Source organism: Suricata suricatta, chromosome 14 (genome assembly GCF_006229205.1).
Source record: "Suricata suricatta isolate VVHF042 chromosome 14, meerkat_22Aug2017_6uvM2_HiC, whole genome shotgun sequence".
Lineage (NCBI taxonomy): Eukaryota > Metazoa > Chordata > Mammalia > Carnivora > Herpestidae > Suricata > Suricata suricatta.
This window is the reverse complement of record NC_043713.1, coordinates 3,621,112-3,646,187: the sequence shown is the minus strand read 5'-3', so window position 1 is coordinate 3,646,187 and position 25,076 is coordinate 3,621,112. Positions and strand designations below refer to the sequence as shown.

The 25,076-nt window shown below is 47.7% G+C and overlaps 1 protein-coding gene across 3 annotated transcripts in view; it reads left to right on the top strand.

Annotated features, from left to right (window-relative positions):
- The window catches only part of ZNF407 (zinc finger protein 407), a 473,145-nt gene that overhangs the window by 358,466 nt on the left and 89,603 nt on the right, over nt 1-25,076 (top strand). The window contains exon 9 of one of the 3 annotated variants that reach the window (XM_029921742.1): nt 3,692-3,727. The exons of the other annotated variants lie outside the window; for them this stretch is intronic. Coding sequence (XP_029777602.1) covers nt 3,692-3,702 — 11 coding nt within the window. The 3' untranslated portion in view covers nt 3,703-3,727. Of the gene's footprint in view, nt 1-3,691; nt 3,728-25,076 lie in introns of those variants that run through there. 3 annotated transcript variants of the gene reach the window in all.

The window sequence follows — 25,076 nt, the reverse complement described above, 5'->3', positions numbered from 1 at the left end:
CATTGACGAAGGGACAGGCAAATGATCCGTAACGTGGAATATTACTCAGCAATAAAAATGAAGGAACTACCAATATATACAGCAGCATGGATGAATTGCAAAACCGTTAGGCTGAGCAAAAGATGCCGGACGCAAGAGATTAAGTACTGCATGACTCCGTCTTTTTCAAAATTTGTGACAGGAAACCCTCTTCAGTGGTGATACGCACCAGATCTGTGGTTTCCTGGGGCTGGAATGGGGAGCATGAGGGGACTTTTTGAGGTAGAGAAGATATTTTATGGCTTCATTTTTGGTGGTAGTTACAAGAGTCCAACTCACTAGACCACACTTCTCTTATTTATTGACTCTAAATTGTTCCTCAACAAAGTTGGTTTTAAAAAGTCAGCTGGAATCTGGAGTGTAAAAAGTGAAAGACAAGATGCCCAGCAAGTGAGTAGCCATGGACAGTGTTCCCTAATCAGACAAGAGCTCTGTGGGGAAAATGTATTTTTGAGCTTAAAGGGCTTGAGGCGCAGCATGGCGCTCAGGTCAGTTCAGCATCCGACTCTTGACTTTGGCTCAGGTCATGATCTCCGGGTTCATGGGATCAACCCCCGCTTTGGGCTCTACGCTTTCAGTGTGGAGCCTGCTTGGGGATTCACTTTCTTCCTTTCTTTCCCTGCCCCTCCCCCACTCACGTACACACTCACTCCCTAGAGCGCTCGCTCGCTCTCTCTCTCAAAATAAATAAACTTGAAAAAAAAAAAAACACTTGAATTAAGTGAGAAATGCTTTGTCAGTGTAGGAGGTAGAAAACCATTCGAGTGAAGTGAGCTCACCCATAGGAAGATTCTACTCTGTGACTGGCCTGTACTCTTCAGAACCGACAGGGGCCCGGGAGATGCGGAAAGACAAGAAGTTCCAGCAGAGGGGAGGTGGGCGGGCACTGAGTATAGCGCGCGCTCCTGGGGAGGGCCCCGCACCGCATCTGTCTCCTGTCTGTCTTTGTTGTGGCTTGGGGGGCTTTTTGTTTGGTTGGTTTCTGCTCTAAATGACGCTGTTGCAGGACTGGAACCTTTGATGAAGTCTGAATGTTCCCAGGACTCTCGCAGTGAAATATTGATCAGTAAGGTAGCCTCAGTTCTGCAACTTACTCTCAAATGGTTTACAAAAAAGAAAATAGTGATGTGTGTACATAGAGAACAGACACTGCAAGCGCTGAAAACGTGCACAGTGAGAAGTGCGGCCGAAGCATAAGGGAGTTCTTTGTGCTCTGCTCGTAAAATGTAAGCTTGAAATTATTTCTGAATAAACGGTTAGGAAAAGCAAAAGCCAAGGTGGGTCAAGGCCCTATGTGCAGACAGCCCGGCACATTTCCTGTGAAGAAATAACTGAGAAGGACACAAAAGTGATTAAAATTAAAAATGGCCAGAGAAACGGCGTCAGGAGATGCCGCAGTCTTGCGGACAGTGCTGAGGCGGCGGAGGCAGACAGCGGGGAGGGCGGGGACAGGCCACGTGGACGCGCTGTTGGCGTGTGGCCGTGCGATGCGCATGCGGGTCAGTGCTTAGAGTTTCGGATGCGAGGCTGCTGCTTGCCCACGTGTCCGCTGGCCAGGCAGCCATTCCCAGAGGGCGGCGGTGGCGTTCGGACCCCGGGAAAGGGAGATGAGAGAGAGGGGCCAGCCAGGATAGGGGCTCCGCACAGTGCAAGTGCCAAGAGCAGGCAAAGGGCTCGAACAAACCTCATGACAGTGAATCTGAAGACGAAGTGGAGTTTTTATGAGTGCTGAGGGGGAAAAAGCTTATTGATTTATTGTCTCCCAAGGCATACAGGCAATGAAATTCCTAGGAGATGGAACGGCATTCGGACGTTCTAGAGACCAAGAGCTGTGGTTGCACGCCTTGCTCTTTCTAAGGACATGTTAGAAAGCTTAATTACTCCGCGTCCGCAAGCGTTCCCTTTGTCTGACTTGTTTTGTGAAAAACCCATTCCAGATCCCTGAGCTGTTCCCTTTCAGAGCATTCTGTTAGTTGGGTGTCGATTGAGTCCGACTTCTGGAAGGACAGTGCGGCCGTGTCTCAGGCGGATGAGGCAGAAGGAGGACCGGAGGGCAGGGCGCCTTGGGCCTCGCGGGCGGGAGCTCCTGAGCTGGGGAGCAGCGTTCAGGTCACACACATTTGAAGCTCTCAGGAGGGCTGCCCTTGAGTGGCGGGAGCGTCACAGAGGGGCTGGGGGTCCAGCTAGGAAGCCGCCGCAGTCAGTAGACAGAGATCCACGTGTCCCGGGCCAGGTCGAGGTTTGGGTAGGCGAGTCGTGATGTGGGCAGTTCGAGGCTAAGGTCAGAAGGGTCGTGCTGTCCCAGGAACCTCGAGGGCAGCTGCAAACCGATGCTCCTTCTGTTCTTGAGGCATTTTGCTGACAATGCGTGTGTGGCGCTGGGTCATTCTGTCTTATATCCCGTTGTATGGCAGTTGTCTTTCTGTTTGCCCTGTTTTTTCTAAGGTTATATTTTTCAAAGAAATTGTCGATGAATTCTGCATTATGTTATAAGGAAGACACAGGACGAAGGTTGGATGGGAAAGGCAGAGGGGAAGGGGACTCACTCGGAGATTCTGGGCGTGCACGCCTCACCTCACTTACCTCAGGGGGTCGGCTGCTTCTCTCTTCTCTTTCCTCTTTTTTCCCCCTTTAAAGACCATCTTAGACCAAAGAAATCTGCATGCAGTTTGAGTGAGTGGTTGTGTTACATATTTTTATTCTGGGATGTGCATCTTACAGTAAAAGCCCAACTTTTAAGAATTTTTTTTTAAAGATTAGGATTATAAAACAATTGATTCTTAATATGTTAAAATTCTCTTTTTAACTTCCGTGGCCTGAGTAGTTATGGTCTGTAGACATTTTTAAAGTAAATTCTTTGGAAACTTCACACAGTAAGTGCAATGCCAGGGATAGTATCTAGAAAAATGCTTAAGTTCATTTTCAACGCTAAACAAGTAGTGTTAAAATGTCCACACGTTTAGTGATGTTATTTTATGTTGATCAGCCTGTTTAATAAACTCTCTGCCATAAGGTGGTTCCTATTAGAAAGGCAGGCCAACAACATTATCTTAATTTTTAACAGTTAAGGCTTTTGACACCATAAAATGGATGAGTGTTGTCCCTGCTGTGTAAACTGGTAGAGCTTTGAAGAGGAGAACGGGCTTCAATTAGTCACCTTTCTTGATTTGAGAAATGCTTATCACTTATCACAGCAATAAACATGATTGGTCACTTGGAGTCTTAGGACACGTATTTTACCATTGTTCTTCTTGGCATCATGGATGTTTTTATTTTTAAATTTATTTAGGAAAAGGAAATGCAATCAGGAGGTTACTAGAAATAAGTATTTAATAGCCTCATGCACAAAAAGCAGGTGCTCTGATTTCATTACTCAGCCTCAGTACACAGGGAGTGAATAGCTTGGAAAATGATTCTTTTAATATGGGATTTAGAATTAGGTTACAACTTCTGTTGATGAAGAAAATGTGAGGATCCGAACGGACATTAGACATTTTAGATTAGAAAGAGGAAAGGAAAGTAATGAGTCTTATTTCTAAATGAATTTAAAAAGCAATCTGATTTTAGTTCTAGCAATGCCGAGAAAATAAAATAAAAACTACCGTACTTTATTTACTAACCAATGAATTGAATTGTCTGCCTTTTATTACAGATATAAAGTAAAGACGATGAAGAGACAATCATTTTTGTAGCTATCAGACTTTCAGTAACATATCTCTTGTGGTTTAAATAACAGATAGTTTAAGTGGTTTTCCATTACCTTTGTGTAAATGAAAAATGCATAAAATATTTTAACAAGGCAAAGTAATCCAAGGAGATTGTTATTTTGTGTTACAAATTAGGTTATTTCTGTCATAAAATTAAAGAAAAAAAATCAACGTTAGGACATTTCGGCTTAATATCATTTACTAGAAGGAACATGTAACAGATTTAATGAGCTAGCAGGTCACCTGAATCCAGCTGTTCCGACCAGCTTTATGAAGCCGAGGACGGGGCGAGCAGTGGGAGGTAAGCATCATTACAAGCTCTCGAGGAGTTACAAAATCGATTTCTGCTTGAATGAATTAATTTAGATTATCAATTTATAACCGGCTACACGAATCCCATCAACTCAACAATTCAGTGAATGATCAGGTTCAACCCTCATAAGAGCTTCACAATTAGGGGCCCACATGGGGTCCGCGGTCCTGCCCGCCCTGCCGCGCTGGTGACAAAGTCCCGGACAGTGGGGGGATGGTTGGGGCGCACGTGTGCTTGTGGGGGGTGCGGACCAAAGAGGCGGCCTCCTACAGCATAACGGAAACCAGACCCTGTGTGTGTGCGACTCCGGGGTGTTCTCTGAGCCATCCCGACCATGTCAGACAGTGGCTTTGACCCCCCAGCTGAACCCCGAAGTCCTCGTGTGTGCCCTGTTCCCGGTGACCTGCCGGCTGCGGCCGCCTTCTCGTCCCGCCTGCAAAGGTGAGAGCCGTAAGCGTGTGTTTCCAGTGGGAAAATGGGCTGGGCCTCCTCCTCGCCCTGCCACCCAAAGCAACGCTGGCTCATGGGCGGCCCGTCTGTCTCCTCCTGCTCCCACGTCACGTCTGCCCCTGGCGCTGTCGCAGGGCTGACACGGGCCACCTGGCTCTGCTCACTGCTGGCCTTAGGATGTGAGTGTCAACATTGTTTGCCTCTTCTGTCACCACCTCGCACCGCTGGCTCCTGCCGCGGCTGGGTCCCCGTCTGGGCAGTGTCCTGGCCCTGGGGCCCTCCCTGTGGCCCTGGCCCCTGACCTTGGCCGGGGTGGTCCCCCTGGCAGCATCCTGGCCCCTGACCTTGGCCGGGGTGGTCCTGCTTCTCTGAGGAGCTGCTTCAGCAGCGGTGGCTTCACACAGACATGGCTGACGGCATGCAACTCCAGAGTTAACCCCACATGGGGACAGCCCTTCTCTTGTCTGCCGTGAAGACGTCCTTTCTTCCCAAGATGTGTTTCCTGCCAAAACTTGACTTGACCCTATTACTCTTGACTGGTCTCCACTGTTCGTGGGGCCCTAGCACCTTCCATATCCATGCACCTCGCGCCCATCACCCCCACATTCGGCATTCTGGGGATCTCTGCCATGCGTGCGGGATTATCGTGATCTCTCCATTGTCAAGGTGAGGAACCCAGTGCCAGCGATCAGTCAGGACCGGCGCTTGGGTCTGCTGTCCACACGGTCCCTGCTGTGCCAGAGCTGGGATTTGAACACAGGCCTTTCACGGCATATTTAAGGATCCTTTGTTTCTGCGGATTTTCATTCTCTTGGGGCCGGGGCGGTTTTACTTCCTCTTCTTGACCCAACTGGCCTGGCTCAGCAAAGGCAAAGTAGAAGTGCTCAATAATATTACTTTTTGAATGAAATGAAACCGCTTGGACCTAGCCCCTTTCTTCTGTGTCTTGTCAACCCTGCCACTGCCTCTTGCCTCCTCCAGCACCGGACAAGCCCGTGTCCTTCCACTAGCGGCCCTGGTGTGGTCAAAACTCCTGTATCTGTGTTCTCCAGTCCATTTTTCCATAAAATTGGGGGGTTTGTCCTCGTAAGGTGCCTTTCCCCTTTCGTATACATCACACTTAGATCATTACTTATTTTCACTGTATTCTCTTACGTTTGTTTTTTACTGTATACTTGGCCTGACCTTTAGAACTTTGAACCAGGTAAATATGGTGCCTATTCAAAAGTAACTAATTTTAAAAGGCCTGATAGAGTCCTAGCTCAGAAGATTCTTAGGAGAATATACAGAGAAGATGGTCGTAAAGGAGCTTAGCAATCTGTACAGCGATTACATTGTGAAGGGTGAATGTCACTCAGCTGTCATTGCCGAATCACAAGGCTAAAATGACGCGCCTCTGTCAAGGCACCGCCTCTTTGTCTTGGTTAGTCTCACAGCGTCGTCAGCCTAGCGTGCTGTGTGCAGGTCAGTTCTCCTTAGAGAACTTCTTCCTTGAGGAAAACTCTGGCCTGTCGCCACGTGGCTAGGCAGGAACTGTGCTAGGAAGTCGCCATTGGGTTTAAGTTCACAAAAGAGCCACCTGCTTTTACTCTTTGATTTTGCACCCTTTTTTCTGCTAGAAATTTTAATCTACTTTATTACGGGGAATACCGTGTTCACTGTGAAGTTATAATTAATATTTGCCCACTAACTCTGCGATCAACCTTGTGCTAAGAGCGTTGTGGGACATAGATAAGCATGAGCACTGGGGGTTCCACTGGGAAGGGGACACGTGTGCTCAGAAGACACTTGGAGAACAATTACAGTAATCGGAATGATGACAGCAGCCCCACGTTAAGGGACTCGTGGCCTTTTGTATGATGTGGTAGATATCTCCTCAGATTCTGCCCAGTGTGCTTGATTCGTTGTCACTTTCAGAATGGTCTTTTTGCAGTCCCTGCATAAAATGGATCATTTCTGTTCAGAGTCATCAATGCCCATCACGTGAGGTCCTACCAGCCCCGAGCTCCTCTGGGCAAGAGCCTGGCCTTCACCGTGTGTGTTTCTCCAGAAGCAAACAGAGTTCCTGGCACAGAAGGAAGAAGGAAAAGGGCAGTTGGGGGTGGGGGACAGGGATACCTTGGAAATGTGGGCTGTAACAGTAGGCGTTCAGCTTGGAGAGATGAGCATGGGTGGGTCCGTGAAGGAAGCAAAGCATGACTTCTGTAGATCGTGTCGTGTGCTGTAGAAGAGTGTGGAATCCGAAACCTGTAGATCTAGTCATCGTTTGACTTACAGAGACGTAAACTGCACATTCATGTTTGCGTGCAGGTGACATGTGCACAGGGTTCTGAAGGCAGACTCGCCTCTTACACGGCAGGTACCTGTGTTGTTTGAAGTATCCAGAGTTGTGTATTCATGTGAAACTTTTTTTTTTAAGTGGGAAAGAGAAAAATTGACTTAATAAAAAGAAAAAGATTGAGAAGATAGGTAAATGGAATAGGAATAAATTAAGCAAAAGCTTAGGCAGTTGGAAGTTTTGGGGGAATAAGGAATGTAATCATGAGAGTCAGAGAAGGTTTGGGGGAGTCGGAAGTAGAATGTGGTAGTGTAACTTGAATCTCATGATACTCTGAAATGCGTCTGAGTTGGCATTGAACTGACAACCTTAAGGGGTCACATAACCTTTGAGCCAGAAAGTTACATAGCTTATGGATTTCTGTTAGAGAAGACCTTTCTTTTTCTTTTTTAAAAATTACACAGCATTGTCAGATAGCAGGGAGCAGCCTTGCTGTGCTAAGAGCACAATTTTAAGGTAAGTAGGCATGAGAGGCACCTCCTTTAGATAGTAAAGTACTATATGTAATAAATGCAAAAGGAAAACAGTGTATTTAATACATAACGGAACCATTTCTAAGTTACCCAAAATGCAAAATATGCATCTTTAACCCTGATTTTCTTTTTTGTTTCCCCATCCCTGATTATCAGTTGTAGAAAGGAGGAGAGATTGTTTTTCCAGACCATGTAACATAGCATCATCAGATTTATCAAATAAAGATATAGGACACATAGTTCAATTTGAATTTCAGATACACAACAAATAATGCAATATTTAGGACCTATTAAAAAAGACTATTTGTTGTGTATCTGAAATTCAAATCAAACCGGGGTCCGATAGTTTATCTGGTAAGGCTAATGCCATTGCTTTTGCCCACCTGAAGGCACCACACCCGTCCTTAGTGACGGTAGCAACAGGGAACTCGAAATCTCAAAAGCCTGTTTTGTAGAGATGGAGCCGAGAACAGACGCTGAAGTATGGCGGATCGTGTAGTTACTGAGTCAGTGATTAGACCAGAGGGGCTCCGCTGAGGGTGCTTCCCCACCACCGGGGACATTTGGGGACAGTGCTGCTGCCGATCACCCCACGATGTGCATCCTGGCCAAGAGGCCTCCGTGCTGAGGCCGAGAAGCCGTGTCTTGGGCTGTTGAGGCAAAGTCCCCGTCGGGCCCCAGACTGACTCCACGGGCAGAAACCAGCCCACCCTCGTCTCAGCCTCCACATGAGGCACTCAGTCTTCTGCGCCTCCGTTTTCTCAAAACTGGCGGTGTTGCTGGAACAACGGGAACAGAAGTGTAGCCCATGCTGGGTCCTGGTGGGGGTACAGGGCTCGTGCTGCAGCCCGCAGTGAGCGTGGACGAGTGTGGACACGTGTGTGCGGCCCCGAGCCAGAGGGCTCTGTCTGGGAGAGCCCCGCGCGGCCGCACCTCCGATCCCAACTCGCCCAGAAGGGCTCCAGTGTGGGAAATGTGCATGGTGTTGTTCTGTAAGAGCCCCTCGTAATTACCGTAATATCGTAAAGACTCCTGAACGCAGAAGCAGGGGTCGTTCCCAAGGTGAAGAGATTTCTACCCGTCTCTCTGCACCGGTGTCCTCCCCGCCGCTCCTCAGCACCCTCCACGCGGCTCCAAGTGTGGGGAGCACAGGCCGGCCGGGGCCACGAAGTCACCGCGAGCTGGTCACCCAGCCCTCTAGGCATCCTGCGCTCCTTTCTGTAGAGAGAGGCCGGACTCTGCCCTCCCCACGGAACGGCGTTCCCCCCTCACCCCTGCCCGCTGTCCGCTAGCAGATTATTGGAAGTTCAGCCCAATACGTTGACTTCGGCTTCAACGCGGCAGCCCGTGCTTTGTTACGGGCACACAAACCTCCAGATTTCCTTTTTGTCTTTGTCTGAAAGTAGTAGACGTACTTTTGTTAAGTAACGTCAGCTCCGTGTTTCTGGAAACACTGTGGCTTCCCTGAAGGAAACACATTCCAGTTATTTCAAACAATTGTTTTGAAAGCCTAAATAAAGGTAGCTCATCGCCGTGGCCTTGCACACAGAAGGAGGGCGTTCCTGGCACGCGGGTCAGGAGTCACGCTCTGAGTTTTACTTCTCAGGTCGAAGTTACCCCTCTTTACTCAGAATGTGCCACTGTGGCTCCGCTCGACAGCCATGAACGTACACAGAATGAGCTACAGTGCTCTATGGCCCGCTTTCCTCCACGGAGTGTATTTTTACGTTCCTAATGGACGGGAATCACTGCAGCCCGTGGACCAGCTCTGTAGGCTTGGGGAGGGCTCTGCGTGGCGTTCAGAGTCTGTTTCAAAACAGGAACTGGGAAGATCGGAGAGATGACTGTGTTTAGGGGAACCCCTTTCCTGTTAACTCTCTGCGACAGTTCTGCCAGAAAAAAGTAGATTTCTATCATTTGACCCACTTGTGTTAGTACTGAGTGTAGACATTCCACAAAACCAAATTAAAAGTTACGTGCACGGATCCAGACCAGTGAGTTTAAGTCCCAGTCAGGAGACAGCAGGACAGTTCCCGGCGTCCCTCAGCCACGCAGCTGCCGGGCCCCTCGCTCTTGTGTTGTTTGCCCCACATACACAGCACATTCAAAGTATGTGCACGGTGTCTCCTGTGTTCTCTGCACTGTGCACTCGCCTGTAGGATCGAATTCGCACCACAGGGCGCCTGGGTGGCTCAGTCGTTTAAGCCTCTGGCTTCGGCTCGGGTCAGATCCCACGTTCGTGGGTTCGAGTCCGGCGTCGGGCTCTGTGCTGACAGCTAGCTCAGAGCCTGGAGCCTGCTTCCGGTTCTGTGTCTCCTTCTCTCTCTGCCCCTCCCCCTCTCATGTTCTGTCTCTCTCTGTATCAAAAATAAATAAAACATTAAAAAAATTAAAAAAAAATTCACACCACATCCGTGTCAGCAGGCGAGACCAGTCACAGTGACTCTCATCCGATGCAAAGGCAGAGCCTTCGGCCCAGCGCTCCCTGCAGGGGAGCGTCACCCCCGCAGCACCAGCTGGCAAGTCCCCGCGGGCCAGGGGACGCACCCTGCAAACCCCTGGGTGTCCCGGCAGCCGCCCGCCCCCGCCCCACAGACGTGGGACTGCGAGAGCCGTGGATCCTGAAGCGAAGCCCACAAGGAGGGATTCTGTTCGTGCTGAGAAAGCGGAGTAGGCGTTCAACAGCCACGCCCCCTGCCCGCCCACTACCACCACCGAAGTGTGGCCCGTGTGGCTCCGGTCTTGCCCATGGCCTCAGGGCCAGGCGCGCCATAGCACCTGGGCCCAAGGGCGGCGATCAAACGCCCTTCGTTGGGGAAGGGGATCTCTCAGAGACACTGGGCTGGAGCTGCATCCGCCGGCTCCCAGGGCCCATGGAGGCGGAGACCGCCGTTCCCATTGCCCCCGAGCTGGAAAATAAGAATGCAGTTTCCTGTGGCCGTGGCTCATCTCAGCGGCCCCTCTCCGTCCCTCTCCGCGTGGAAGAACGAACTCCCTAGAGGAAACGCCTCCTCACGAACTACAATGGTGGCCGGATGAGGCGGGGCAGAGCCAAGCTCACGCCGCCTTCCGCAGATGCCTCGTCCCCGGGTTCCACCCACGGAAACAGGACGGCAGCTTCAGTGGGGATGGGCTGTCTCCATGAGTCTCATGATTATCAGCCTTGACCAATATTTTGTGTGCAAAATGAAAGCTGAAATATCTTGTTATTTTTGTTTTACTCCAGCCATAATCAACCATAATTTCTCAAGCATATGTTTCCATTTTACTTGATGTTGCGAAGGCTCTGGACGCAGTCCCAAGCGCCGAGCGCGCACCTCAACTGCTCCTCATCGAGGTGGTAAATGGCTTCTTCGCAGCTGACTGCGGTTAGAGACGGGCCCGGCAGCGGCTGGGCCGGGCAGATGACCTCGGCTCCCGCGGGCCTCTATCAGCGGTGGTCCACGTTATTGATAGTAGCGGAGATATTGACAGTCTGTGCTTGGAAGGAAAATAGGAGTTTGATATGACATATTGTGTGTCTCAGCAAGACTCATAAATAATTTTGACAAGTTTTTGTATGCATGGGAAAGTCCTTGATTCAGCCTCCCATAAAAATAAACTTCTATTATGGAATGTATTTGTCAAGTGGCTGCTTGATGGATGGAGCTGCGTTTACCCCTTGGCAGTTCGATGAGTTTTAGATGCACAGCTTACCAGAGAGGATTTACGGGCAGTGCAGAAATAATTATTCAGTATGAAATGCATAATTCCTGTACCTGAGTTTTCATTTTTTTACTATATTTTGTTTCTGTTGCATTTCTGGTCTCTAAAACAAAAGAACTTGCTTTCTGCGCTGCTCCCCCTCCCCCCTCCCACTCCCTTAGAGCTATTGTTTGTGGGAGGTTTTATGTTGAACAATCTAATTCAGCCCCCACCCTGTCCCAGACTTAGCTGGCGTAGTTTCATTGGATGGGTAATTTTGGTTTTTTAACTTAAGAGAGATTTATTAAAAACAAAGAAGATAAGCAACTTGGAAAATATATTTGTATTAACGGGACTGAGAACTTTGGACACAAGATTGTCTTATTTTTCCTGACGTTACCACAGCTCTTAGTTTACGTATTTGATGGCTCGTCTACACTGCAGCTCCCTAAAACAGAATTTGAACCTAAATTATTTTTTTTTCATTTATAGTATATTGTCAAGTTGGTTTCCATATAACACCCAGTGCTCTTCCCCACAAGTGCCCTCCTCCGTGAGCATCACCCCCCTTCCCCCTCCCTCTTCAGCCCTGAATTTGTTTTCAGTATTCAGTTTCTTTAAACTTTAAGTGGTTTTTTTTCTGAATTTCCTCTCATTGCTTTTCCATCAGCCCACACCGTGTAACTGAGCATCCTTGAATAAGTTAGAAGCTTCAGAAAGTATGAAATCTCCCCAAGCTCACCATCTTGCCGGGCTTGTTGCACTATGTGACGTGCCACGTGACATCTGGGGAACCGACGTGCGCGGACTTGGAGATGCATGCTCGGGAAAACCGAAGTCAACCATGGGCCCGTAGGAGTTTTGAGTCTCTGTTAGAACACAGTGCTGACGTCCCATAGGAATTTCCCCTTGCCCAGTCTCTATTAAGGGGAAGTGTGGGATCCGAATGGGAAGGTGTGGGCAGGGCAGGGTGGACGAACTGGCAGGCCTGTCTGGGAATGTGGCTCAGAGCGTCTGTGTGTACCTCTCCCGATGCATCGCTAACGTGGTCCTCTGTGCGCACTCGCTTACTGCTCCAGTGTGGCCTGTTAATCTTACTGGTCTCCAAAATAGCTTCTTCTCACTCTTAGTTTTATGTTTAATAAATTCTGCTCTTATATTTTTATTTCCTTCATTTTTCACTTTTTTGTTCACTCTGATTTTGTTTTCCTGACTTCTCAAGTTGAATGCTTAAACACTTGCCTGATTTCTGTGCTTTATAGGTGCTGACACTAAAGGACCTGAATTTCCCTCTAAGTAATGCCTTAGCTGCAGCCTCCAAGTTTTAATGTTCTAGAATTTATGAAATCTTTCAGCTCTAAATGTTTCCTGATTTCCATTTCCATTTCCTCTTTAATCTCGTAAGTTACTTTAAATTGTTCTTATATTTCCTGATGTTTGTGTGGTTTTAGCTTTTCTACTTGTTACTAGTGTATCATTTAAAGTACTATAATGGGGGCACCTGGGTAGCTCAGTCGGTTGAGCATCTGACTTTAGCTCAGGTCATGATCTAGTGGTCTGTGAGTTCAAGCCCCACATCGGGCTCTGTGCTGACAGCTCAGAGCCTGGAGCCTGCTTCCAATCCTCTGTCTCCCTCTCTGCCCCTTCTCCCCCACCCCGTCTGTCTGGCTCTCTTTCTCAAGAATACATCTTTGGTGAGGTTTATTCATAGATATTTTTATGGTTCTTGGTGCAGTTGTAAATAGGATCAGTTTCTTGATTTCTCTTTCTGTTGCTTCATTATTGGTGTATAGAAATGCAGCTGATTTCTGTACATTGATTTTTGTACCCTGCGACTTTGCTGAAATTCAAGAATAAATAAACATGAAAAGACTTTTTTTTAAGAAAGCACTGTAATCAGAGAATACAGTGTCAAGGTCCACAGAATGAAACAGCTGCTGCCTTCAGGGGGCTCTTGGTCTCAAGTAGAGAAGAAAATATGTTAGTAGATGATTATCCTGCAACTCAAGAGGTGCTAGAAGGGAAATTTGTGTCCGATGCCACAGGAACGTTCATAGAGGCTCACTCGGCTCTCTGCAGTTGGGCTGTGGAGTTAGAAGCTAGGTTTTGAAAGGTGTTTTCTAGACAGGGAGGTACATGGTATTCTAGGCAGGAGAAGTAATCCTTGAAATGCATAGGCTCCAAGTGAGTGTCTTTGGTGTGGCTGCTCAAAGACCATCTGGGCGCCTGGGTGGCTCAGTCAGCTAAGGGCCTAACTTTTGCTCAGGTCATGATCTCACGGCTCGTAGGTTTGAGCCCTGCATCTGGCTCTGTGCTGCACACTTGCTCGGAACCTAGAGCCTGCTTTGGATTGTGTGTCTCCTTCTCTCTCTGCCCCTCCCCACTCACACTCTGTCTCGCTCTCTCTCTCAAAAATAAACTTTAAAAAACTTCAAAGACCATAATTATGTCGGGGAGGATGTAGGGGTGAGGCTGCAAAGTCAAACTAGTAGCAAACTGTGAAGATCATTGTATGTGGTGCCAAGGCTGGATGCGAGTGGTGGACATCGGGGAGCCCGTGTAGATTTTATCGATGACCTCTTTGCAAGTCACTGGAAGGATACAGCAAAGATCTACTGAGTTCACCTGCCATGTTCCAGGCACGACCCCCTGCGCTGTAAGCACGGCCCTGAACGGAGACAGGAATGGCCATAGGTCTTGCTGTCCAGTGGAGGAGAAGGGACTGTCACCATTACACACACAACTTCATTGTCCAGTTCTGAAGATGCATTGTGGGAAAAGCACCCGGCCCACGGCCGGCGAGACCTGCAGCATAATCCCCTGCGAGTGGCTGGGGAGGCGTCCCGAGGAGGTGGCCTGTCCACTCCTCTCAGAGGATGAGCCGCCAAGGGCCTGCACTTCCGAGCAGGAGGATCCAGGAGCCGTTGATTCCAGAGCTGTGGTGCGTGTCGCCAAGCCGCCCTCTCCCACCCTGCTCCCGCTGGACGCGCCCCAGAGCAGGCTCTCCACCCCCGCCTCCCCGGGCCCTCGCGTGGGCGCACGGCCTTCCTTCCCAGCATGGTGGTCTGTCCAGCACGTAGCTCTCCGGACTGGGGGGAGACGCGGCGCTCTCCTGTGCGTTTCTTACTGTGCTCTTGGCTTTGTAAACTCCTTGTTCGTCTTTCAACTACAACGATGTGTTTTATCTTTAAGATAAACATTTAGTGTGATGTCTGGCTTCAGTGTCATACCTTTTGATTTCAGCGGTGTGGGAGCATTTTGATTACATCCTGGTATTGTTATGGTCTTATTTTTACGAATCCAAACCTTCGATCCATTTGGGACATATTTTGGTATAACGTCTGACCTGAAGGTCTAACCTCATTTTCCCCAAATTGGTTATTTTCCCAGTACACTTGTTGAGTAATCCATGCTTCCCTCTCTGATTTGAAATGCTACCTTTATCTCATGATCACTTTCCGGTGTATTTTATTTTCCCTCCAGATTCTCTATTCTGCTTGGTGCACTAACTCTCTTCTCTTGCCTCAGGGACTCACTCTTTTTCTTACTGTCTTGTATTCTCTCCTGACATTGAATAGGACAGATCCTTTTCATTTCTCTTATTTCATACATTCTTCAAGAATATACTTTAAGTTGTCATCATTATGATTTTAAAATTTCCTTATAGAACACTATTTCTCACCATTTACTCAAGCTTTCGATCATTCAGCCAGTTGTTTTCCCTGTATGGTAAATATTTTTGTAGCAATTTGTACAGAACTTTTCAATTATTTTACTTACATCCAGTTTATCAAAGAGCTATTTATTTTTGTCTGTTTTTCTTGTATCAAGCCACTGAATTCTGTCCTGCTACTTCAGAGCTGATTGTTTTACACATTTTTGAGGTAGTCCCAAATATTGTGATCCACTGGTGATAAATGGTAAGCAGGGAAATAACCCGCCATAAGGTCTGGCTCAGAGTTGAATGAATGAAATAAGCATCCCCCAGAGCTAATGCATGAGCCCTATACGTCCTACCTTTCAGGATACACACTTGGTAACAGACTTATTTTTAAGTGCAAATTCTTTCAGGAGAATTAAACCATGTACATCTTGTTCAGTATCTGGATTCCTAGCTAAGTGTTGCATAACGTGAAGTAACTCTTGTGAGGCTGAGTTAGGGAAGAGACTGGGAATTTTGTGGCGATGGCACGCTAGAAGAGTGTCATGTTAAACACTCACTGTGGCAGGAACTCTGTTACTTGTCACAATCACAGAACCGTTTGATCTGCAAAGTAACTACTGTAAGAGTGTCCTTATCCCTCATCCACGGTAAAGCGAGTCCAAACAGATTGTTTCCGTCACTTTTCCAGAATTTGAAGTCACGTAGTTGGAGTCCAGAGCCCGGTTGCTAAGTGCCGCCCTGTACCGCCAAGAGAGCAGTCGCGTGCCATGGCAGCCGTCACCGGGGGGACTTGGACTTTCATTTTATTACTTCTGATCAGGAGTCCCGATTGCTTGGTGCCGTCAGTAACGTCTTAGACTTAACAGAGATAAAAGGTCTTGCATCCTATAGCTGGGACAGGTGTAGTAGCCAAAGACAAAAACGTGAAAGGAGAGAGTGTCTCTCAGGGGGCAGCCTGCAGAGTCTGTTGTCCGGCGTCGGGCTGTTGCGCCAGCGCTTACATTCGGAGAGCCACTGTTGTGATTTGTTGTTCAGGAATCAGGGGAACTGCGGGTACGCGGCGCAGCAGGGTCACGGGCACCGCGCTGAGTCCGCGAGGCCGTACCTAGGAAACCAAGTCCTGCATCAGTCAACGTGTATGAAATCCTAGAGTAGGCAAGACTGACCTGAGGTTAACAAAGAAAGAAAGAAATGACACGGCAGTTGCCTCTGAGTGAGGGGAGAGAGAACGGGCAGGACGGGGAACTTCCTACAGCGAAAGATTCCATTCGGTCACAGAGTGACAGCGCGGGTCACAGCAGGTGTAGCCACTTGGGACAACAGTTCCGTGAAGATTTGCCCATTCCCATGGGCATAAATTTTACTTTCCAAAACTATACATAAAAGCGTGGCGAGGAGCTGTGAGGGCGGCGGGAGACTGGGATGCTGGTAACGGGGGACACCAGGCCATGAGCTCATGAGGGTGCGCTATCCCGTTCGGCTCGCATCCCGCCCCGGGGAGCCTTTGTAAGGCAGGACCGGCCTACAGGTCCGCAAGCCACTGCCCCCCTCTCCCGCCCCCCGGGGTCCAGCAGCAGCACCAGGGTCGACTCTTCCCGTTCCGGTCCCCGGTCCCCCGTTTCTGATCCCCATACAGGAGAAGGAAGTGCAGGAAGAGCACCTGAGAGCCGGACTCGGCCCTGTGGAAGGACAGGCCACAGCTCCTCGGCAGAGACGAGCAGGCCATCGAGGAGCCGCCATGCGCATCGGCACAGGTGTCCCCGGGCGCTGACGACCGCTGCCCCCACCGGCGAGTCCGCCACCGCCCCGGCCCCCTCGGCCTCTGCGGCCTGTGCGGTCCTGGAGATGGACTCAGAGCTGGACAGGCTCCCCCTGCCAGGACGGCCTTGCTTTTAGAGGGACCCATGACTTAAAAAATAAAAAAAGGTGGATTTAGGAGGGAAACCAGGTGACACGACACTGAAAAGCCAGACTTCTCATCCAGCTGCAGTCTATAAACTTGACACGTTCTTTTCCTTGAAAACAGCTGCTTCTGGAGACATGTGGGAACTTGGATAGTTACCAGTGAGGAAGGGAGAGGGACAGTGACCCGGACCAGGACACAGAACTGCAGACCAGAGGTCACCTTCTGAGCGGGGCGGGGGACCACACACTTTGTGTACTTGGGGCCAAGCAGCCAAAAAGTTTTCTGAGCCATTCACTGTGCCTGGGAGAAACGCCCTCCACGGACCAGGGACTGTGGACCTCCCAGAGCTCAGACATGGCAGCTCAGGCCCCAAGGACACGGATTTGAACCGGGGCCTTGAGAAAAAGCACCCCCAGCGAGGGTCAGCAGTAACATCTGCAGGAAGGCAGACTTGCAGGCGCGCACTGTCGGCGTTGGGGTGTTACCGGGGGTGCGATGCGGTGCCCAGAAGGGAAAGGACGGCAGGACAGTAAGTATGATTAAAATGATTGATACAAAGATCTTCGTGGGTCTCACGTCCAAATTATTTGAGTTCATTAAAAGTTATAAATCAAGTCCATCCGCTGCCACTTAGACCCCCCTTGCGTTTCTTACTCGTTTCTAGCGTGAACGGGTACGGTGGCTTCACATGTCGCTGATAAGTTAGACAAACAAAGTAACAGTGAAGTACAACCAAACGGAGAGCGTCGTGAGTGGGAAACCTGCAGAAACACTGACGTCATCCGAAACCGCTCCGTGTCGGTGGTTCTTGGACTCCCGCAGACGCCCTGTGGTGGCAGCGGCCACGTTCTGACTGCGGGTTTGCCGAGGGAGAGGGAGAAGGAGTCTCACTTCCAAGGGTCCCCAGTCACTTCTCTGCCCGCCCCCGCCCGTGAGATCCGCCAAGAGGCAGGGACGTGGTTTCCGCCGGGCTCCCGAGACCAGCCAGGTGCAGTGTGCTCTGTTGGGGGTGTGCACACACCTGTGCGGGCTTCCGTAGGCCAGAGGAGGTGGGCAGCTCACGGCAGAGTCGTGTGCACGACGGACGAAGCCTGCGGCGGGTCCTGTGTCGCCAGGGTGATAAGTGGGTCACTGTGGGTGATTTTTCTAGCACTTCAGTGCCTCCCGCCCCTTGAGTCGCACGCTTGGTCTCCATGATGTTTGCCGTATTTTCATGGCCGGGAATGTGTGTCTTCAGCTGCTCACACAGTGAGGTACAGTGACCCGGCCGCGCTGGCAGATTCGGGCCCGATGGGATCAGCCCCAGGGTGGACACTGGGCGGATTCCCAGAGTCCCCAGGTGCAGCTGAGGCGGACCCCCGAGGAGTGACTCCGGCCACCCCCTTGCTTCCCCTAAGGAGCGGGGGGTCCTTCTTGCTGCACACCTCTCCTCTGTGCATTGGACTAATTATTACTGGTTTCACGTGCCTCCTGGTTATGGGTCCGTCTAAATGGATATTTTCCTTAAGGAGAAGCACCAGTTCAGGTAGCAAACAAGTCTTTTGTCCGTAAAACACTGCTCCTTCACGCTAACAGAGAACAGTCCCTCGTCAGGTACAGTCAAATCCTCATAAAAGTAACAGAGAACGCAGCATCCCCTAATGGCCCAAAGGAGGCTCTGCCTTGTCTGCGTCAGGCCGCGAGTGGAGACCCTGATGGAACCAAGCACGTAGCATGCCGGCGTGGAACTAGTGGGTTAAAATCTTGAGTCTCCGTTTTAAGCCACTTCTGGTTTGTGCTCAGTTTTCATTTTCCTGATTAGATATTTTTAATTTACCAAATAATTGACTTGTAACAAGAGAAACAGCACAAACACGAACGAAGAAAAACGAAGTTGCTGTTCACAACTCGGCGTGCGTCACATCTTCTCGGGAATGAGAACACATGCCCTCATCACGGCTTATGGACGGGAAGGGACGCAACCCGATGCACACAGTTCTGTAATTTGCTTTTATCCTTTAGGTCAGTAGATAAGGGTCTAATGACTCATCTGAGGAAGTGTACAGTATTGTGAGCACACCAGAGTTTATTCACTATCTCCTGTAGACACGGACGTTTGGGTTATTTCTCTTCTTCACCCCTGAAGACAGTGCTGTGGTAGGTATCTGTGCTCACACCAACATGAACCAAGTGGTAGAGGAAAAGAAGAGAGTAAGAAAAGATTGGTCCGTTTCAATATTCTTCCAAAGTCAGAAAATACTTGTAAGGAACCATTAATGCATATTTGTTGAATGAAAGAACAAATACTGGATTTTCCATCTTCGTATTTTAAATTATCAAGTAGAGTCTACTTAAATGGTACCATTTCATAAACTTGCGTTGTCTCAAACTTGCATTGTAATTCTACTTTGAAAAGGCTTATAAGAAGAAATTATAAATTATGGGACAAATCTGGTATATTTGTTTGAAATACTTTTTTGTATAAATTTTGCCCAGTGACAAATGGATTTTTTGTGTTTGGGAAGATTTCTTAATAGCCTAGCAAAATTTACATAAATCTTTAAGAAGTGTGGGATTTAAATTCATATCGTGTCTAAATATTTATCACGTGGTATATTAGAATGCTTGTTTAAACCTTCAGCCAGGACCTCCCACCTGGCTGTTGGGATGTGTTTAAGTGGCAAAGTGGTGGCTCTCGTGAAGCCCTGTGCCGGCTCTTCGCCGTGACGGCCGGGCTCACACTGCAGACTGTCCCCCACACTTCCGCGAACCCTGGCTTTGAGCCCCAAGCTCATCCCCATTGTGCGTCAGTCAGGAGGAGCCCTAGAAGGCTCAGGTGGGGTGCAGGTGCGGAGTCCAGTGTGTGAGACTTCAGTGATTTAGGATTTTTTAACCCCAACGTGTTTTCCAGTTTTACTGAGCTTGTAGAAGACGCATAGCAGTGACTTCAAACAAAAGTACTTCTCCCGCGTTATTGGAACCGTGAATGAGGCTGACAATAATAGAAGGGTCAGAAGCAGATAGTCCCCGTGGTCTTACGGCCGGCGCCTCGTGGTAGCCTCTGTCTAAAAACCTCTGCCGTCGAACAAGGATGAAGGAAAAAAACCTTAACTTCGTGGTGAATTTGCTGTTTTGCAGTTCAGTTTGTTACAAAAATGGTAACCTAATTTCATAATAGAGAAAAGGGAATTTAAATACCTTATTGTATGAGTGGCTTATTTTGTTCATTAAAATAAAACCTGTTTTCACTTTTAAACACATGCTAGATTTAGCGACTAGCTCCACAGATAAGTTTCTTTTTTCTTTATCTTTCTTTCCTTCCAAATTGACCCTGTATCCAACTACGGAAGAGGCCCGCTTTTTAACAGCTCCCAGAAGGTTCAGCGTATGTCCCTGCAACCCCAGACCCCGAGCCTGTGGTTCCGCAAGGGGGAGAAGACCTGCCTGGTGCCCACAGAGTTGGAAACTTTCCCCCCTAATGTTTGCTATATTTATTTAGCCTATAATTGAATACACAGTCGTTTTGCTGTGCTGCAGATTGCCTACGTGGGAGTCAGGATGCATATTTAATGCCTGATTTAAAAAGAAAAATAGATGCAGTGACATGTGGGCAATTTTAGGAAAGTGTGTTTCGTGCAAATTCAAATAAAGGTTTGGGAGAAACTCGTTTTTCTCTTTCGGAGTGAAGACGTGATGCTTCACAGCAGGAGTTGTTGTAGATCCATATTTATTAAGTGATGAGTAGTTGTTTTTTTTTCCTTTGCACTTTTAATGACAAATTCAAATGGCAGCAGAGAAAAGAAACCCTCCTTACTTTGGAGCACACCCCTTCCTTCCCTCCTTTATCCCTCTCGAATAAAAAGCCCCCAAAAGGCTTTGTCTAAAAGAGAAAAACATGTGGTTCAGTTCTCTGGACTTCTGCCCATGAAGCAAGGTGAAAACAGAAGCATTCGCATTTTGTGAAATGTGTGTTAATTGGGGAGGACTGGCGTGGCGGTTTACGGGAGCGTCGTGTACCCCCTCCGAGTGGGAAGGAAGGCGGCAAGTTGAGTGTCCCGCCCCCGGGCCCTTGCTCTAGCTGCCAGGACCCCCGGGGACCCCTGCAGCTCTGGTAACGCTGCCCCTGCAGCGCACATACTCTCTAACAGTAATGTAAGTGTGTGTTCTGTTTGCCTTATATTTTTGTCTGTGTGTTTTCTTGACTTCTGCCTATTGAACTTTCAGGTAAATGACATCCAGAAAGTTAAAGCGGCCCGTTTAAGCTCAGTGCGTCAGTGTGGGGAGTGCGCTTTCTGATAGCTGGAGTTCTTGAGGAAATTTGTTCAATGCTCGACATTTCTATTGCCAAAAAGACTTCAGATTGCAGGTCAAACTCCATAGAAGCCTTTTTATTTTCTAAGGGAAAGCCTTGAACTGCATGTAACTGCTACCAGATGAGTGTACCGAGCGAATTGGGAGCCTGGTCCCAGCTCCGTCAACACGTAGGCAAGGGGCTCGCAGAGCAAGCTTGGAAAATGAGTATGTCCACCTCGTGTCTCCCCTTACTCAGGAATCTCAAGTGGTACTTTTTCTAAAGACAGTAGCTAAGGTTTCTCTTGGGGGTTTAGGGGCATTAAGAAATGACCGTCTTCATGTGTCAATTGAGTCCCTGGTCACCGGCTTGACTCCCGCGGGCTTTGGTGCTCCAGACACATCGAAGCCTTTAGTGCGTCTCCCATTCTCAGACGGCCCTTGTCCTTTCCCTGCCGCTGGCTGACACCAAACGCCCCCGTTTTAATTTCCTCCAACAGAAGTCATCTCTACTACTTTCTTGAAGGTCAAGCCATTTTCTTCTTTCTCCTCGTCCTTTTTATCTTCCTCCAAGTAACTGAGTTCACTTTCAGTAAAGATGCGCACAGCTGCACGCTCTTAACCAAATCAGGAATTGCAGATAAATGATCCCTCTAATCTTGCCACTCACCCTCTTAAGTAGATTCTTTTCCTTTTGACCACTGTTACACCATCAACCAAAATAAAATATGTGATAAATGAAGTTTAATGTGTTGAGGGTAAGGGACATGAGTTACTTTGTCGCCATTAATCTTTTCCATTGACATTTCAAGTACTTTTACTTGTTTTGTTTTTTTTAATCCAAGCTGAAAGTAAAACTTAAAGATAATTTATCCCTATTGCTCTTTTTTTTTTCTTTCCTTAAAACTTGCACAAATCGAACAGGACTATGCAGATGAGCGTGAAGTCAGAGTCTGGGTGTTACACTTCAGGTGTTGGACTCAGAGTCGTGACTTGGAAATTTCATAGGAACTTAAGAAACATACCTCCTGTGATCTGGTTACAAGAACGGAGACACACAGTATGTCACACGTTCTACGGTGGACGCTAGTGGAGCCTGAAGAGACTGCTTTAGCTGAAGCACTAGACTCTGTATTTCCTTCCCCTGTATGTCCGGTGGGTGAGCTGATTTGGGAGAGAATACCAGTGTTTCTCCTTTGCTTTGCTCTTGTTCAGAATCATGAGAAAGGAATATAATTTCTAGAATATTTCTGTGTGATCTGAAGAAATGCGAAAGAACAGACCTTTAAAGTAAAAACAGAAGGCAATAAATATTTTAGCCAAAAAAATCAATAAAGAAATGGAGGGAACAGTTATTGTAATTCAGTTAGGTCTGCATTATGTGTACAGTTACCCTCACAGCCAGGTGCAGATGCTTGTCCTTACTGAACCCCACGCTCATATGCTATTTGAAAACAAGTGATGTAAAGAAAATGAAATATTCCTAAATCTCCAAACTGGTTCTGGATAAATGAGACGTGCTCCACTTCAGGGAAAGAAAACAGCTTAGAGTTGTCTAGAGAACTCTATGAAGATAATGGGGAGTTCATATACATGTTCATTATTGATCATTCACAGAACTTCGGGTGTTCTAGCTAGATTGACAGCTGAGTTCTTTGCCCATCCCGAGTGACTGACAACACGTAATGGGAAGGCTTTTACCGCGATGTAACAGCACAGAATGTTTCCTAATTTACGACTGCCGTTCTCATCAAAAGTACCCCAGCAAAAAACACCAGGTTTATCACTTCAATTACTGGAATTTCACATTTCGTTTAGGGAGACATGTTTCTGTAATGTGACAGGCTTTACAGATCTTGAACCTCTGTCAGACACTGCCGCTATCAGGGTAATCGGAGAGAGAGATATAAATGAAAACAGTTGTTACAGTTTTATAACTTTTAATGGTGTCTCCTGGCAAGAAATGAAACAGATCATCAATGATAGTCTTTGCTGTATCCTATGTGTATTTTTAAAAGCTTTTGTTGTCATCAGATTAAAAAAAAAACTTCTAAGGAACTACATTTAAACCTTTGGAGTATCATAATTTTAAGTGGATTCTTTTTGGTTTTATGATTTTGAGCAGCGCCGGGAAGCCCATATGAGGAAAACTATTAGAAGCCATGTATTTATGAACATTTAAATGATGCACATTTATTTGCTTCAACAGACAGAACAAGAGGTCTGTTCTGTGAGTCAGAACCTTTGTCTTTTCCTGGTTCACCTACTTGATAGCTGAAATCTTGGTTTTCTCATTGTACTTGGGACTGATTTCTAACTTCTTAAATCTTCTTAAATTAGTTACTTAAAATACTTGGTAACAATTAGATGTTACTTTGAATTCAAAGCGCTAAGAAGTTTCAACCTGTTTCAGTATTGGAGCCATCACAGTGGTCACTGACTGCTGCTGTTATTGACATCACTCCTGCTGGGACAGGACGGAGGACAGCGTGTGTTCCGATGCAAGACGTTACCGCATCAGAGCCGTAGCGACCTCTGTGACAGCCTGACTCTGGTGGTGTTTGGAATGATTGTTCTTACGTGGCAGGAGAGGTTTCATGGCACGGTGAAATTAATCATGTGCTGTATTAATCTCCGACCTATCCCACCAAAGACACGGAATTTAAGATAAGCATATTGGTAATAATTACGGTTCAACCAGATCTGTCACAGTTTTCATCCTATGAGCTTTCCCGTGGTCTAGTTATGATCCGATTATGTTTTTATCTTCTGTTTCTGACTCTCTGCCCTAGAATGACATCACCTTGATTTCACCCTAGCATCTTTTAGCTCTGGCCACTACTCCTAATTCCGGCCACTACTCCTAATTCCTGTGTCTCATCAAAGCATGTCCGAAGAGCTGAAAACAGAAAGTAGTATCTCTGGCCACTGTTCAAACAGTCGCCCCGAAGGCAAGGTGAAGGATTTTATTGTAGCTCATCCATCCGCTCACCAGATCCTGGGCAGAACGCCTCCCACGTGTTTACCATGGGGAGACTTAGCCAACCCAGTCACTCCTAATGCAAAACCGAGTGGTAGTGAGAACCATGCATTTTTTTTTCCCTTCCACAAGTATTTATGGAGCATCTACTATGTTTCAGGTGTAGAAGACAAGATGTAGTTATGTGTGAAATCTTGGTAAAATCCTATGTAAGTCATTTGCCGTCACTGATGCTGACTGAGAAAGATAGTAACAGGCATCTTGAAGCCTGCTGCAGCTCACAGAGGACTTTTCCTGTTCAGTACTGTGAAGAGGAGAGGGTCACTCCGCCCAGGTTTTCAGGACCTGCTACAGGGATACTTTGTAACCTTAGAGGTTAACTGCTCAGTTTTTAAACATTTATGACTCATGTACTATGTGTCAGCTTACGGGAAGCATGGACTTTTTTTTTTTCCAGTTTCTTAGGTGATAGCCTAAGGTGGCTATCATATTTGCCAGTGCAGTTCCGAAACATAAGTCAGTGCACGTGTCTTTCCTGCTCAGAACCCTTCATGGCTTGCTGCTTAAAAGCCAAAATGTTCACACTGCCCAACAAGGCCCCCAAGGTTCATCTGTGCTCCAGCACTGGCTTCCTTGCTATTTCTCAGACATAACAAGCATGCTCGGACCTCAGGGCCTTTGCACTTAGTACCCCGCCTGTAGACAGCCATGCAGGCTGCCCCTTTCTCTATTTTCAGTCTTGGCTAATGTCACCTTTTCATCAAGGCCTTTCCTGGCAGCCCTGTTTAAAACCACAGCCTTCGCTGAGCCCTCCTTCCCCGTGGCACAGGGACCGCTGCAGAATGCTTTGTCAGGTCTGTATTTCCCCGTCAGGAAATGCTCTTGGCTCATCTTCACAATATATCTGAGATCATCTAGGACACTTGTTGGTTTACTTATTTAATGTATCTTATTTTCCTCTCCTTCCAGAATAGAAGCCTCAGAAGGACAGGGGTGTCCTGCTGCACCTCCATAGCCCAGGGAAGTATCTGGCCCATCATGTGCATTTAACAGTTTAGCTGATTAAATGAACAGATGAAGAGAGAGCGTTATGAATAAGCTAGCAGAAGGTCCACTAAGCGAAGTGTAATTGGATCAAGGAGAACGGTGTGGATACAGTTGAGGCAGGAGCATTTGACCCGTAGCCGTCCATGGTCAGTGGAGAAGAAAAATCAAGTGTAGCACTTGAACAATGTAATTAATAAGATGAGATT